Source organism: Mirounga leonina, unplaced genomic scaffold (genome assembly GCF_011800145.1).
Source record: "Mirounga leonina isolate KUSES-001 unplaced genomic scaffold, KU_Mleo_1.0 Mir_127, whole genome shotgun sequence".
NCBI lineage: Eukaryota > Metazoa > Chordata > Mammalia > Carnivora > Phocidae > Mirounga > Mirounga leonina.
In genome coordinates, this window is record NW_023270316.1 from 31,607,868 (window position 1) to 31,624,928 (window position 17,061).

General features: G+C 39.2%; 1 protein-coding gene across 3 annotated transcripts in view; it reads left to right on the plus strand.

Moving 5' to 3' along the window:
- Window positions 1-17,061, plus strand: part of TBC1D4 (TBC1 domain family member 4) — a 178,139-nt gene that overhangs the window by 117,346 nt on the left and 43,732 nt on the right. For all 3 annotated transcript variants that reach the window (XM_035003233.1, XM_035003234.1, XM_035003235.1), the window contains exons 5-8: window positions 5,968-6,100; window positions 9,739-9,830; window positions 10,115-10,225; window positions 14,822-14,941. In XM_035003233.1, coding sequence (XP_034859124.1) covers window positions 5,968-6,100; window positions 9,739-9,830; window positions 10,115-10,225; window positions 14,822-14,941 — 456 coding nt within the window. The remainder of the gene's footprint in view (window positions 1-5,967; window positions 6,101-9,738; window positions 9,831-10,114; window positions 10,226-14,821; window positions 14,942-17,061) is intronic.

Genomic DNA, 17,061 nt, shown 5'->3' on the forward strand with positions numbered 1-17,061 from the left:
GTGCCAGTGGGTCCCTGGTAAGTGGCGCGACTGTCTGCGGGCTCCAGCCCGCGCCTCCGGCTGAGCCGCACAGAACTGCCACCAGTGGAAAAAGAAGAAGGCATCCAGAAACAAGTTCCTGCTCTCTAAAGCAGCAGTCGGAAAACATAAACAAATTGTCATGGTGATTTTTAAGCCTAGAGACTTTCTTGAGTCTAACGAATCTGGTCGTGGTATCAGGGCTATTTTTAAAAGGTAGGAAACGACTAATAAGAGTAGAAGGGCTGTTATTTTTTCCATTGCTCATGTAAGCTGATACGGAAGACCACTGATCTCTTACTCTCTGAGTTATTATAACATCTCAGAGGAGGTAATGCTTCCATCAGCAAGGCAGATGGATTTTGTTTTCTTTCTTTATTTCATTAGCCACTGTTCTCATTTTAAAAACACTTTATTTTTTAATGGTCTTATTTTAGCCTTCATTTTCTTTCTTTGGAATTTGAAAGTCCCATCCTTCTTTCTGGCACCCTCCCCTCACTCCTTCCTCCTGTCCCTTTATGGCAGCAGTTGGAGTTGAAGAAATATTTAAGGCAGACTTAGAAATGCATGTGAGTGACTAAACATAGTTTGATATTTTTCCCTAAAATTTTTTACTTCTTCTTCCACTTGTATTTTCCTAACCATTTTAACACAAACCCTTAGCTCTGTCACCATACTTTGAAGAAAAATATTTCCTTGGGCATATAATCCTCCTGCAAGCTTTTCTCCTGGGGAAACACACACCACTTAGATATAGACAACAAGCCAGGCAGCATTCTTCTCATTTCTTTGGTGCCTGTTGCCATCATTTCTGCTCAACTCTGACCTTCCATATTCCCCGTGTGGAAGGGATATGGAAGTGTAGGAATAAGGAAAAAGGAGTGAATTGGTACCAAGGCACTTTCTGACTGGGGCCCTCTGGGTCTCAACCTGTTTTCTCTGGGGAATATAGCACTCCCATCACTAACAGTTTCTTTCTTTCTTTCTTTTTTTTTTTTAAGATTTTATTTATTTATTTGACAGAGAGAGACACAGCAAGAGAGGGAACACAAGCAGTGGAGCGGGAGAGGGAGAAGCAGGCTTCCCACTGAGCAGGGAGCCCGATGTGGGGCTTGATACCAGGACCCTGAGATCATGACCTGAGCTGAAGGCAGACGCTTAATGACTGAGCCACCCAGGCGCCCCCATCATGAACAGTTTCTTACTCAAGAGAGTTCCATTTGTCTTTCGTTCTCATGCTAGATAATTAACGATACCTAGGAAAAATCCACATGTTGAGATCCAGGTGACCATGGTGTTGTAGTTTTAGTTCAGGACTCGAGATAAAAATTTGAGAGTTGCTGTTATGTAAATGATAGTTGAAGACATGAGAGCAGATGAGCACAGGCAGGGAGAGAGAGAAAGCCAAAGAGAAGCAGTGACCCAGAACTGGAAAGTGCCAACCAAATAAGACGTAGATAGAAAATACCATCAGGAGAACCCGCTGTCCTGCTGCCCACTCACCCCTCACTCCCTCCTTCCTTCGTCCATCTTCTTCGCTAAGGCTGATTCTTCCACTTTCTGGATCCCTTTCCAAAACCTGTCCTATATTCCACATTTTATTTTGGCATCTCCATTTACCCAGCTTCCCAGTTTAGAAATCATAACACATTCTCCTTCACCTTCTTTTTTTTTTTTTTTTTTTTAAAGATTTTATTTATTTATTTGACAGAGAGAGACACAGAGAGAGAGGGAACACAAGCAGGGGGAGTGGGAGAGGAAGAAGCAGGCTTCCCGCTGAGCAGAGAGCCTGATGCGGGGCTTGATCCCAGGACCCTGGGATCATGACCTGAGCTGAAGGCAGATGCTTAATGACTGAGCCACCCAGGCACCCCTCTCCTTCACCTTCTATATGCATGTGTTCACCAAATCCTGCTAATGAAAAGATAGGAAGGTTTCTTATCCATTTCTCCTCCTTTCCCTCTCTACCTGATTCTGGGCATTCATCTTCCCTGCTTAGACTATCACACAAATGTCCTAACTAGTCTCCCTGCCACTAGCTTAATCTGTCATCTGTCCACTTTCCACATCGTGCTCTAGCTTTATTTCTCACAAAATTTCCAGGAACCAGTTTATGCCTCCTTGTTAAGTGACAAAGTCTAGATTGTGTGGCATGGCAGAAGGACCTTCCTCCTTCTCTGGTCCGCCCCCCAGGATGCCTCTCTTTTTCATGACTGCGTCCTCACATGGGCTGTCCCATCTCCTCGGCTGGTCTCTAGGCCAGACAGCAGAGGCTGGTGTGACGATTGGTGTGGTGTAGCTTTCCTTTGGTCCGCTACTGAAGCAGCACATGGTTCATGTGCAGGACACATGGGATCAAGGATTGAAGGGAGTGGCTGGGGCTGAAGCTCTGAGATCACTGTTGGTTGCACAGAGTGAGGAGTCTGCTGTGTCAGAGGAGGCCAGAGCCAGGGCTCCCATGTTTAGATAGTCAGGCAGAGAAGGTGGCCATGTGGGTCTCAAGGTCTGCCCTGCTGCTAAACAAGGAGATTATGCTGTGTTTTCCTTACCTATTTTCACATTCTCTTTTCTGCTGCTTCATGGGGTATGAGGCAGGCCTGGCCTTGCTTTCCTGTGACTTGAATACCCTTCTTTTCTACTTTGTATTTGTACACATCCTAGTGAAGTCTTTTGGGATGACTTTTTTTTTTTTTTTTGGCAGGAATGACTTTTTTTTAGTTGCTTTGTTGTCAGTGCTCTTGCCATATATTGTTTATAGGTCTCTTAACAGTTCCTATTAATCCCCACTCTTGCTTGTTTACATAGCTTTCTAGTTCACTAGGTTGTGAATCCCACAAGGTCAGGACCATTCTTATTCTTGTCATATCCCCCAGTGTTTCTAGAGTAGCAGGTGCTTGTTAAGTGTATTTTGAGTGAATGAGTGCGTTACTCTTAACTTCAGGCAGTCATTGTCTAGGTGCTGATGAATCTGATTACTGTATAGCCTGCATTAAGAGGAAGACTAAATAAAACCTTCATTTTCTCAACCTCATTTACAGGCTTTGTTTTGTTTGTAGTTTTTAGTATTTATTTATTTTTTTAACCTCATACATGCAGAATGAGTTTTTGAAACAGGGAGTCAGAGTTGAAGGTCTGGGAACGTGCTGTATTTTCTACCTTAAGAAGCTCTGTGACTAAGGCAACAGACCAGTGTGGCTGAGAATGTCTTCCTTTTACATGGAAACTGTATCAGAATCTCCGTTTTGGCACTGTTATTTAAGAAGGGCAGGCCTTTGCTAGAATCTTTTAAAACTTGTTGATTCTAGTTTTATCAGTACGCATCTTAACTGAATAGTGGGGCATCAGAAGTGCAAGCTAGAAGAAAAATTAAATGAGATTTCCTGTATAAAAGAGTATGGTTGAAGCAGCTGACATATAGAACCGAACAAAACAGTTAATTAAATATTACAGGTCTAAGCAGTGTTATGATTGATGTGGCTTGACAGTTGTGTAAGACAAAGTATTGCAAAACCACACATGCTGACTTAGCCTCTCTGCGCAAAAAGAATACACAGTAGCATTTTCTTTTCCGTCTTTGTGACAATTGCGGTGAATTGATAAACAGTATAGTGTTTTCATGGGTCCTGGAGAATTACACTCCAAGTTTAGATGCTCAGTATGCCTTCCTTCCTTCCTTTGTAAAATATTTGTCGGCAGTTGGCTTCATTTGGTTTAACCAACCCTTGAGATTTGTGGAAAACACCATTTTTGCATTCTTCAAAATTGGTTCAAAAGGTGTGGGGAAAAAATGGAAGTTGCTGCTGATAGACAAAGAAAATGTAAAACCCCACAGATGCAGACAACAGTATCCAGGAAAAGTAGGAAAAGAGAAAAAAGAAGATGACTCAGGCTCCCAAGATGCAGCATTTGTATAGGGTTTAATAGTTCACATTTTTCCAGAGAATTAAACTAGGTAATCCTGGGAAGCCCTTGACACATTCTGTGATTCTTAGGCTTATTCTTATATGCCATAAAATACCTAAGTTTGGTGCATAAATGTTTATGAGCATTATCTTCATTATGGATTTTTACGTTAATATCATAAGTTGGCTTTCTTTGTTCCATCTCATACTTTTCACTGCAAATTTAATTTTGCCTGATGGTAATGCAAAGAATACTCTCCTTCTGTTTGCATATGATTGATTTATCTTTGTGCATTCCTTTACTTTGAGCCTTTTAACATGACCTATGTTTTTTGTTGCTGTTGTATCTAGAATAAAAAAGTTATTCATACCGCACTAATTTGAACTTTTAGTTGCTCTGATCCCATGATAGAATTTATAGGCCATCTAAAAAAAGTGATGTATCTAAAAAAGCAAAACATTTAAAATTTTAGAAGTCAAAGATTTTAGTAATATTTGTGGCTGGAAGAAATTGGTGGCCACATGCTAGACGCCATTGAAATGGCCTCTTGTTTCATCTAGAAATAGAGAAGAAAACATGAGAGTTCAGTATTTTCATTGGAGGTCTTTTACAAGGTAGTATTACTAAGTAACAAATAATAAATCCATGTGAAAGCTAAGCAGATAACTCATCCTTTCAGTGCCTTTAACAAATGAGAAACAAGAAAGTAGAAACAAACGTATGCATAGTAATTGAAATTATTTTTGAATACATATGTAACAAGGCAAATGAATAAAACTGCAAAGGCATTAAGCATGTAGTGCTTTTATTTTCAAGAATAAGAAATCTTTATTTTTAAATTATAGTTAAAAGAACAGACTTTATGAATAACCCACTTTTATTTATGGAACAATGTGAAATTATTCATAACCCTTTTAAAAACTTGGTAACATTGTAAAACATAAATGAATAATGACTGGCTGCTTACTGTTTGATCTCTCCTTTTAGTAGTAATATTAGAAGAATAAAATTTCTTTTCATTTCAGGATCTTCATACACTCACATGCAGAAGTAGATTAAATCCTTTAAATAATAGCTTATTCTTAAACCAGGCTGAAGGGGGAGGGAAAAGAGAGACTTTAAAAAAGGTGGTTTTCAATATCAAAGCTAGCTTGGGTGAGGCCCTTGGTACTCCACAGCTCCCCATGGAGGTTTGAGCCTTTGATCTCAGTTCTATAGCATGGGAAAGCCACAACTTACATTGATGATTGCGTCACAGAGACATGGCCTGAAGTCGGATTAGCAGTGCGTGAGAGTGAGCTGATAGTTGACCCCAGAGAAGCAAGCAGGAGACTAGACTGCTAGATTCACACTTCTTGATCAAGTCATTGGAAGGGCTAGAGAGAAACCAGCTGGTAGTTTTCAAACTGCTGACCTAGTGGTGAGACCCAGCTGTTGGACAGTATAATGTCAGAACTTCTTAGTATCGCACATCAGAAGTGAAATGATAACAAATGAGCAGACATAGAGGTAAGACCAGCAACCTTCACAGACTTCCCTCAACATTCCTTAAATTGAACTCATTCCCTGCCCCCCAGAACTTTGCTTAAACCATGTTTTGTTTTTACACTAAAAGTAATCCAAAAGAATGAAGTAAATAGGATACCTATTACCAAAAGTGAACATTAAACCTATTCTATTGCTCCTTATATATTGCAGACGGAACTTCCAAAGAAATCTGCTACACTACTTAATGAAACAAAGATCTGATTGACCGTCGCTTAAACTGTCAGTGATGGTGTCACACTCAGTGGGATCTAAAAATAGCCTCCAAGTAATCAGTGTTATACACATGAAAATGGTCTTACTCTATCCAGCTTTCAGTGATAGTATAATTGAAGGTCTAACGTTACACTTGATATTTTCTTTCTACTAGCTCTGTAGTCGTCAAATTCCATTATATATTATTTAGTTAGCATCAACAAAGTCTCATATCGCTGTTGGGCTTTGAATGTGTTACTGTGAATGCACACATTTTAGAGACCTGAGTTATGTTTCTTCTCGTAGGTCGATGAGGTAATGCTGACTCTGAAACAGGCCTTCAGCACCGCAGCTGCCCTGCAGAGTGCCAAGACCCAGATTAAGCTGTGTGAGGCCTGCCCTATGCACTCTTTGCATAAGCTCTGTGAAAGGATTGAAGGTACAGTAGAACTTGGTGGGGGCGAAAGAAGAGTTTGCTTTGGCATCTGGGAAGTGAGAAAGTCCTTACTCTGGGCGGATGGGTCTTTTTTTCCTGGTGAAACCAGAGCCCAGAGAATCATTTCTCATGTCCAGGCAAATGTGTGTTCTCGGTCTCTCTGAGGTGCTTGCCATTTTCCCCACTTCTTTCTCTTTTTCATTTTTAATTCTTTTTTTTTTTTCTGAAGGCAGACTCAAGGAAGGGAGTTAGTTGTATTTCCCACAGTTCTTACAACTGCTATGTACTTAGTGAGAACTGACCAAATGTTTGTTCAGTGGGTGAAGAGAGAATGTCAGCTGTTTATTTAAGTATCTTTTTCTTCCCCTCTCACTTGATGCTGTGTTCCTTTTCCCTAAAACTGTAGAACTGGAACAAACCTTGTGTGGCTTTTGAGGGACATTTGAAAATGACAGACGTAATGGATGTGATACCGTAAAGCAGGTTTTTAAAAAAATGTGTTCTGAGGAGGGGAAATGAGGAAGAGGTGACTCTGTGACTCACATCCCCTTTCTCCTCATTATCTCATTAACTGAAAAAGGTTGGAAACTACTTCACGGGAGAAGAAACGCAATTCGATACATACTTGTTAAGCATCTGCTGGGGGCCAAGCATTGCACTAAATACTGGCAGTATAGAAGTGATTGAGATGTGGGCTGTGCCTTCAGAAGCTTACTGCCCAGCGTGGAAGACAGGCACATGAGCCGGTTAATGCAATTCAGGATGATAGCTGTTAGGATAGATTGGGAGAGTGCAAGTGCCAGAACATGGCAGAGAATGGTTTCATCATTGTAAATGCAAAAATTGTGATTTCTGTTCAGTAGGCCGCAGGATCATAGGCACAGGGCAAAATTGATGATGAACAGCAGTGTTTACTGAATATCCATTCAGCTGTGTGATCAAGGACTATTTAAATGTAATATTCATATTTTAAAATTTCTGATTTAACAATGCACATTATTTTTGCATTTGTACCTTTACAAAAATGGAAGATTCTTTGGTGTACAGTAAAGAGACCATTATAAATTTGTGGCGGAAAGGCTGAATTGCTCAGGAAATAGTGTTGGATCAATTTGCTATCCAAAGAGAGAAAGATTCCTTCCACTTATCCTACTCAAAATACACTCTAGATGGATCAAACCCCTCACTGTAAACAAAATATTAAAATCATTAAAAGAAAATAAGAATATTCTGGTGTCCTTAAACAAGGAAACCTTTATGAAGATACAAAAATGCAAAAACTGTTAAGACACTGACAGATTTGACCTCATAAAAATTTACATTTTCTGCATAACACTATTTCCTTGGAAGTTAAATTAGGAGATAGCAGATTGGTAATCAGAATTTATTAGAATTCTTACTGTTTGAAAGAGAAAGATAAAACTACCAGTAGGAAATGACACAATCCATATTAAAAAACACTCATATGAGAAGGAAATTAAAAGGTCCAATAATAAAAACGAGAAGATTTTCAACCTCACTAGATGTCAGAGACATGAAAATGGAAACAACAATAAGATAGTCATCAGATTAACTTGGTGAAATTGTGGAGATATTGATACATTTATGTGAGGCTGAATGTAGTGTAAATTGGGATAGCCATTTTGGGAGAGTTGATAGAAATTAATTAACCTAAAATTACCCACCAGTTCCCTGTCTTGATAAGAGAAACTCTTATATAGCTTCAGAAGGTGACATTTTCAAGGTTGTGTTGTTTTTAAATAAGGGAAAATTGGAAACAACCCAAATGTGTATCAATAGCCTAACTGAAGTATATTCATACAATGGAACAATTAATAGGAATGAATTCCAATTGTATATCAACTTGGATACATCTTAAAATTATATAATCGAGTGAAATGATAATTTGCTGAATAATACATACACTTTGTTATATCTGGAAAAATACATAAAATAATACCCTGTATTTCTTTTTTAAAGAACTTTTAATATGCTCTATTTTTAGATTTACAGGGAAGTCGCAGAGTTTCCAAATGTTCATTCCCATCCTCCCCAGTTGTTAACATCTTATATAGCCCAGTGAAATGTCCAGAACAGGAAATTAACATTGGTACAATATTATTGTCCCAACTAAACATTTCATTTGATCTTCACCAGTTGTTTTGTCCATGTCCTTTTTCATTCCAGGATCCCTGTTGGGATTCTGGCTCGTCTGTGGTTGTTTCCTTACCCTGGGCTCCTGCAGTCTGTAGCTCCTCCTCAGTCTTTCTTTCTCTTTCATGACCTTGACATCCCCAATGAGCATCGCTCTGTTACTTTGCTGGATGTCCCTCAGTTCAGCCTGTTTGACATCTTTTTACATTTGGACTGAGGGTACTCCTCCCAGCAAGAGCACTGTAGAAATGGCACGGCCTCCTTCTCAGTGCATCCTGTTACAGGGCTCATGATGTTGAGTTTATTACTGGTCATGTTGGCCTTATCACCTGGTCAAGGTGCTCTCAGCAATTTTCTGCTATAAAATTACCACTCTTCCCCCTGGAGCCAACAAATATTTTAGGAAAGATACTTTGAATCTACACAAATCTCTTGTCTCTTATGCCTTTGCTCACTGATTGTACTACCTATCAAAGGCAAATTTAGCTCTATCTATAATGTTTGAATATTTAAAAAATGTAGAATATATCTCACTCGGGTAATAAAATAGAAAGCAAATAAACACACACAGTGTTATCTTACTCAGAGGAAAAGAACTCTTCTCTTTTAAAAAAAACTTATCGAGTGCCTGGGTGGCTCAGTCGGTTGAGCATCTGCCTTCAGCTCGGGTCATGATCTCTGGGTCCTGGCATTGAGCCCCATGTCGGCCTCCCAGCTCAGTGGGGAGTCTGCTTCTCCCTCTCCCTCTGCCTCTCCCCCTGCTTGTGCTCTCTCTGTCTCCATCTCTCTTTCAAATGAATAAATAAAAAAAAATTAAAATTAAAATAGAAAAAAATTATAAAACCAAAAATGTTTTCATGGAAAATGTTTTTGCCCAAGGACTTGATGTAAATTATGTGTAAGGGTGTGATAGATATAAAAATAACATGATATGAAAAGGTAACAATTTCATGGTAGAATAATAACACTAATTATATTACTAAGTACTATTGCTATTCCTGAAATTTTGTTACCATGGAACAAGACCTGCATGAGGAGGAGAGACTCCTGTTTATGCTGTAGCTCTGCCTTTTAATATTATTAATATTAAATTAGTATTATGTCATGGTTTAAGCTCAGAGGATTTTGGCCAATGCTATTCAGTAATAGTTTGGCCAGTTCACTAATGAGTTTCTACAGTGTCTGTGTTCGTATACTAAATGGTACCTGGTTATGCTGTTGATTTGGTATCCTTTAGAAACTTCTTGTTAATAATTCTGACTTCAGGATAACTGACAGGGGGCCATTGATTTTGGTAAGGGTTCCATCTAGCTTTCATCATTTCGTGGTAGTGTTCCAAGGCTTATTATAGGCAGGGACCACTCCTTGAGAAGATTTAACCTCAGAGCCTGCTGGCAAAGGGACAAACTGTAATACCTGATATATGCATTTGCAGCTATTGCTGCAGCTACATTCTGTTTAATACTTATCCCCATCATTTTCCCTAGGTCTCTACCCCCCGAGAGCCAAGCTGGTAATACAGAGGCATCTCTCATCACTGACAGATAACGAGCAAGCAGACATCTTTGAGCGAGTTCAGGTAACATGATTTATAGTTCTCACAAATAAGATATAAGAAATGAGAATTGGATCCTGTTTTTACAAGTTTTTTTTTTTCACTCCTCTCTCTGAAATTAAAGATATATATCCTGTTGCACTATATATGATAGTAACCAGAATACCACTGTTACTCTTGCTTCTGAGAGCAGTGAAACACTTAGATTTATTTATGTCTGTCTGCCAGACACACAAAACCAAGTGGGAATACAATAAAATGAGAGAAGCTGTGTTGCATAGTGTGCTTTTGGTTTGTCTCCTGGACAGAAAATGAAGCCAGTCGGTGACCAGGAGGAGAATGAACTTGTGATTTTACATTTGAGGCAGCTGTGTGAGGCCAAGCAGAAGACACACATTCACATTGGAGAAGGCCCATCGGTGAGAAGATGCTTTTCTTCCTTGACCTACTTTTGTTTTGTTTATATTTTTAGTCAAAATATCACAGAAGATGTGAAAGGAGTTTCTTTTCTTTGTGTTCTCACCTTTAGGGCTAAAGTTCTATCAATCAGATTTATTTTTCAACATCTTAGGAGTTTTATAGGAGGTTTTAACATTGAGATAAACTAATGATGAGCTTTAAAATGTGAAAAAAAAATGGGTTCTTGGTATAAAAACAGTAATAACAAATTCGTGATTTAGAATGAACATGCTTTTTTGGTTATATTGATCTATTTTATTTCAAATTCATACAAACATTTTATTTCATTACAAGTTTACACAACCTTGATGGGTAAATAGCAAACACCCAAAGAAGCAGATAGCATTTTGGAAACAGCCATGTTAGCTGCAAACAACAGTCTGATATTTTTGTGCATGTGGTTGAGAATGTGTTTTCAGCAGCATATAGATAAAGCAAGATACCAGCACCAGCCCTGTAAGAAGATGATGACATAGTTACTTCTCAGTAACACAAATTCAGGTTAGTCTGTATCTCACTCTATTCAGAAGAAGTCACACATCACTTTATTAGTGATTCCTGAATTGGATTCATTGAACCAGCTCTTCTAGAGAATCTTCTTTGAGCCGAGCTGTGTGATAATGGTGAACCAAGAAGAGATGAATGAATCCTCTAGGGAAGGGCTCAAATATTGGAAAGGGGAATGCAGATAGATAAATGGATACATAGAATAGAGGCAACAATGTGGCTTTTTAAAAGAATGTGCAGTGAGCTCAAAAGTAGCTATGTCTTTGCTTTAGGGCCAGAATACAGAGTAAGGATGAAGGGAAGAATTCAAGAATTCAAGGGGAAGAAATTTTTTAGGGGGGGAGGCAGGGGACCAAAGTTTTAGGGGAGATAGTTTGTTAATTGAAAAAGTCAAGGAGGTGTTTTTTGTTTTTTTTAAGATTTTATTTATTTATTTGAAAGAGAGAGTGAGAGAGAGAGAGCACAAGAGGGGGGGAACGGGAGAGGGAGAAGCAGACTCCCTGCTGAGCAGGGAGCCCGATGCGGGACTTGATCCCGGGACTCTAGGATCATGACCTGAGCCGAAGGCAGTCGCTTAACCAACTGAGCCACTCAGGTGCCCAAGGAGGTGTTTTTTAAGAAAGGGACATTGAGCACAAAGTTATGCAGTAGCTGTGACCATGACATACTCCGTGCAGGTCTTCAGAGTACTTAATGGATTTTTAGGATGCACTTGGGGATTGATGGGGAAATAATGGCTGGAAGGATAGGCAGCGGTGAGATGATGAAGAGACTTAAGTGCTAAGCCTGACTTTGTCATTGAAGGTAAGAGCATGAGATCAGATTTGTAATTTAAAGAGAGAATTCTGGGGCACCTGGGTGGCTCAGTCAGTTAAGCATCTGCCTTCAGCTCAGATCATGATCCCAGGATCCTGGGATCGAGCCCCACATCAGGCTCCTTGCTCAGCTGGGAGCCAGCTTCTCCCTCTGCCCCTCCCCTCTGCTTGTGTTCTCTCTCTCTCTCTAACAAATAAATAAATAAATAAAATCTTTAAAAAGAAGAGCTAATTCTGTTGTCATAGTGATGGCTGATTTGTGGGACAAGTGGATAGGTGAGGGGGTTGACAGTGTTAGAACTAAAATCACATTCCCAAATCAGGAGAATTTTGTAATAGAATATGCGAGAAGTGATTCATATCATTGCACAAACTTTTATCTAGTTGCATACTGTTTACTAGGCAGTGGTGTTGAATAATGACAGCTCTTTTCTGCCATTTAACTGTTGAGGAAGAGAAACCAACATGTAATCAAATAAAGTAAAATATGGAGATAATGGTGGGATTGGTACAATGATAGAAGTATGTGCTAGACAGAGATAACACTGCTATATAAATAGATTGAGTGAGTCTGTCTTTAAAAATTTATTTTGTCTTGGAGAGAAGCTGAGCTAGAGCACTACTGGAGATGTGGGGGAGGGCGAGAGATGAGGCAGGAGCTATTTAGGAGGCATGATCGGCAGGACTTTGTGACCAGGAACGTGTCAAGGAAGCGAAAGGGGATTGCTAGGAGAGACTTCAGAGTTTCAGATGTGGGGGAAGTGGATGAAATTGAGCTGGAAATATAGGAAGAAAACAAGAGTGGGACAAGGGATGGAAATAAGAAATAAGAGTTAAGTTTTAGAAGGGGGTTTGGGGGGCACCTGGGTGGTCGGTCAGTTAAGCGTCTGGCTCTTGATTTCGACTCAGGTCGTGATCTCAGGGTTGTGAGATTGAGCTATGCTAGACATAGAGCCTGCTTAAGATTTTCTCTCCCTCTCCTTCTACCTGCCCCTCCCCCCTGATGTGCGCGTGCTCTCTCTCCCCCTAAAAAGAAAGTAAGAAAGAAAAAGAGAAAGAAAGAAAGAAAGAGAGAAAGAGAAAGAAAGAAAGAAAGAAAGAAAGAAAGAAACGTGTTTGAGATTTAATTAGAAAAATGGACTTGGTGCCTACAGAGGAATTTGAGTTGATATTGTGAATAAATATGGAAGACAATGAGTTTTGGCATAGATTTGAAGTCAAAGCAGGTACTGAAGAACCCCTGCATTTCAGGCAATGAGTGAATTAAAATGGTGCCAGGGAAAAGCCTGAAAGAGGATGATAGGGTAGAAAGAGACTGGAAGAGATTTGCTACGGTAGGTGACCAAGGTAGGGGAAAAGTTCAAGTTAGAACGTCAACCATGTCCAGTGATACAGGAAGGTCAAGAAACATAAAGACTAAAATCTGTGAACAGGTTTGCTGAGTTCAGTCACTGGTGGTGACAGTGATGTTGACTAGAGGCCCAAAGAAGTGTGTGAGCAGGGATGTGCATCTTCTTGGTGATGGAGGGCCCTAAAGACCACAGAAGAGGAGACTTTAACACATTGTTTGTTTTTCTGCTAGTAGTTAAGTTCAGCCTCACTCTCTTTCCCTCCCTTGCCGCTTCCTTTCTTCCTTTCATTTATTCATCTGGTATTTACTGAGCAGCTACTATGTCAAGCACTGTGCTTAAGTACCAATACAACTTCCCTATTTTATTTATTTATTTATTTATTTATTTAAAGATTTTATTTATTTATTTGACAGAGAGAGACACAGCGAGAGAGGGAACACAAGCAGGGGAGTGGGAGAGGGAGAAGCAGGCTTCCCGCTGAGCAGGGAGCCCGATGCGGGGCTCGATCCCAGGACCCTGGGATTATGACCTGAGCTGAAGGCAGATACAATGACTGAGCCACCCAGGTGCCCCACAACTTCCCTATTTTAGTCATGTTCTTTGCCTGGAAAGCCTGAGAAGAATGTCCTCCCAGTCCTTTATCCACACCTGAGCCCAGTCCAACCTACATCCATATTCATTGTTTTCTTTCCTTTCTTGATGGGGGTCGTATTTCTTTTTATCAGTAACTTAGATCTGTTAGCCGATTCTAATGTGGACCTTTTATTGCCTTCTGTATGGACTGTGCTGAATTCTCTAGTCTGGGCTTTCAGTCTCTGATTTTCTGTCCTTCAGGTGATTTTTGAATACTCCTTTCAGATAAATCTTCCCCCAAACATTACTTTTACAGTGATGCCCCTCTGCTTATAAATTCTAATCAGTGATTCTTCCTATTCAAAGTTTCATCTCCAGCCTCACTTTTCCAAGTTAACCTTCAGCTACTTTCCTTTGTTTTAGCCAAACACCTGCACTGACCCCTGTCCCATGAGCATTGGTCTTTATGATTTTGCTAACATCATTCCCCATGCTGAGAACTTCTCCATCCCCATTTTTTTCTGCCTGTAGAATCTTGCCTATTTTTTTTTTTATTCCTGACCACTGAGACCCACAACCAATCCTTTTATTCCTGAGACCCACAACCAATTTTCATGCTTCCAGATTTGATACATGTTGCTTTGTGTTACTGTTTAATGTGTATATATCCCCTTTTCAAACAAATAACAAAGTTTCTCTCTTGGAAATTTTCTAGCACTCCCAACCCTGTAATATACATAGTAGCTTGTTAGTCAATAGAAAAAATATAGAGGGAACCTCGCATGGTGGACATATTGTAGATTCTCATACAGCTTAGTGCTATCAATGAGTACTTGTTGATTTGAAAGATAAACGACTCACAAATGAAAATGGGATTGTCTCAGAGGCATTAGCAGAATTCAGTTTTACTAGAAGATGCTTTGTTCTTTGAGACTTACTTTCTGTGTTTTCCTTGCTAATTTGGATATAAAATATGCAGCTTGGAGAGGGATGGTTATAGTTGTTAATCAAAGTAGCAGTAAAAATTGACATCTCATGCTTAATTTTTATTAAATATAGCAGGAATATATTAGCAAGAAGGAAAGGCATAAAGGAAAGATCTGTGTTTTTTTATTACTTAATAATATTAAAAAGCAAACCCCTGCCCTTATAATCTGTATGCTCACAGTGTGGAACCTAAATTATTACTCCTTAATAGAGCTACAGAAGAATTCTTGTGCTTTTTAATGGCTTAGTCAAGCCCATATTTAAAGCCTCATTTAACCTTGAATGTTTCTAAACTAAAATTTATCTGTTTTTCTTTCTATAGACTATTTCAAATAGTATAATCCCAGAAAATGCAACAAGCAGTGGAAGGTTCAAACTTGACATTCTGAAAAATAAAGCTAAGAGATCTTTAACTAGCTCCCTGGAAAATATCTTCTCAAGGGTAAGATTAAACTGAGACTCTCTTAATTAGATGTTAATGTCTGTGTGTGCTAACAGCTTTACTTCACTCTCAACTGGCTCATGGAAAATTTCCTTAAAAAAAAAAACAACACAAACTACTAAGATAACTTTAATTTAGTTAACTTATTTTAAGTAATCTCATAATTTATTCTGGTGCCTCTAATATCTAAGTTTGAGCAAGAGATTTAGTAGGAGAGATAATATGTATAAAAAAGGGGAAGTAGAATATTGATGCCCGATATTATAAGAACTTACTATCATTTGCCACATAAAGTTATAAAGTAGCCTTCATTTTGCTATTATTAAGAGCTGACGGGAAATGCGAAAATAGTATAAATTAATAGGAATTTATGTATTCCACTTATTTTATTGTGTGTTTTATTTTAAAATCAAAGTGATTTCTCTTCCCTTCATTTTTTTCTTCCTGAATAATTCAGTCCTAAAGCTCTTAGATAAGCCCAAGCAAGGTAGATGTCTTAGAGCTGGAAGGTGGGGGACCCACAGTGGCCCAGAGCATGGTGTCAGAGCCAGCATAGTGGAGGGGAGAAGGCTTCCAAGGTGCTTGTTACAAGGAGTCCTTGAGCAGGGTGAGGATGGCATTGTGTGTGTGGGTGGCAGCCCTGATGTGCGGAGCCTGAGTAGGATGAAGAGCGTTGGTGAGGTGACAGTTGTGGAGAATTTTACGCACAGGGGACTGGTCAAAATGGAACTGTATTAAGGATTCGGGAAAAGGGAATTGCAAATATGAAGAGGGAAGAAATTAGAATAAATTTTGTTGTCGGATTCAACTCAGAGGTATGTAAAATCCTGGTTATCTATCTGTGTACTTTTGAATTAATTTTTAATATAGTTCATTTATTTTTATTTGTTTATTTTTAAATATATATTAATGTGTGTGTGTGTAATTGTGTACATGGTCCCTGGCTGTGTCCACTGATAGGAGCTGGAAGCAGCTTTTCTGCAAATGCCAAAGAATAAATTAAGCCTGGTTAGGTGACACTAAGCACCCAGATTCTGGTTTCTGTTTATCATTCTACAAGAAGGAACCAGAATCCTGGGAGAAGTGTCTGTTTCTAGGACTGCAGGGGAAAGTACAGGATAAGCCCTGAGCATGTTGGTGTTGTAGATGGTAAGGGAGTGCTCAAAGAAAGATGGTGGTATGTCATAAAGACCGTGAAGGGCTCCCACCCATTGACATGTAAACCTCAAAATAAATGATAGCAAAGGATTGTAACCTGCTGTATAAAATAGGAAATGATGAACCTACTCTGATATGAAAAATGAACAAATACCTTGGAAGTTTGATCATGATCAGGGTATTTACTGGATTTAATTGATACTCATTAATTACAAAGAGGTGAATAGTAACTTTATGATGGAGAAGGTCGGCAGACACCACCTTAGTCAAGTGATCAGAGGGAACGTCCTCAGCAGTGGGACAAATTGAAATCTTGTGCCACTTGATACAGAGAGTACAGAACTTCTGTGCTATTCTTGCCAAAGGGGCAATACCTGAATCGAATCATGAGGTAGCGTTAACAAACCCACATTGAGGTACAGTCTACAAGATAACTAGCCTATTGTCTTCAAAAGTGTCAGGGTCAAGAAAGTTAAGTGCGGTACAGCATTAGGACAGTACCTTCTGATATAGGGTGTTCTTATTTTTATTTCTTTGCCAAAACTCTGAATACTTTTATGGGTATTCCTCTTAATGATTGAAATTCTTCTGATTCTAACAAAAGCCCTATAGCAAACATGGTCAGCTATCAATACTATTGTCAGCAGAAGACAGAATGTAGGAAAAGAGAATTCTAGGAGATTAATCAGAAGTGTGTGAATGCAACATTTCATAGAATTTTCTTATCCTTTTCTTTCCTTCGGTATTTATAAATTACTTGTGTTCCTTCTTTCTCTCTCTTTCCTCCCTTTCTTACTCCCTCCTTCCCTCCTCCCCTCCCTCCCCTCTCTTCCACAGTATTTAGTGAGAATTTTAGTGGAAAGGCCATTTAAGTAGGTGGTCAGGGGACCTGAATTCAACACCTGGCTTTATATTTATGATCTCGATTTTATATTGATGTAGGTTTTAGATTTATGATCTCG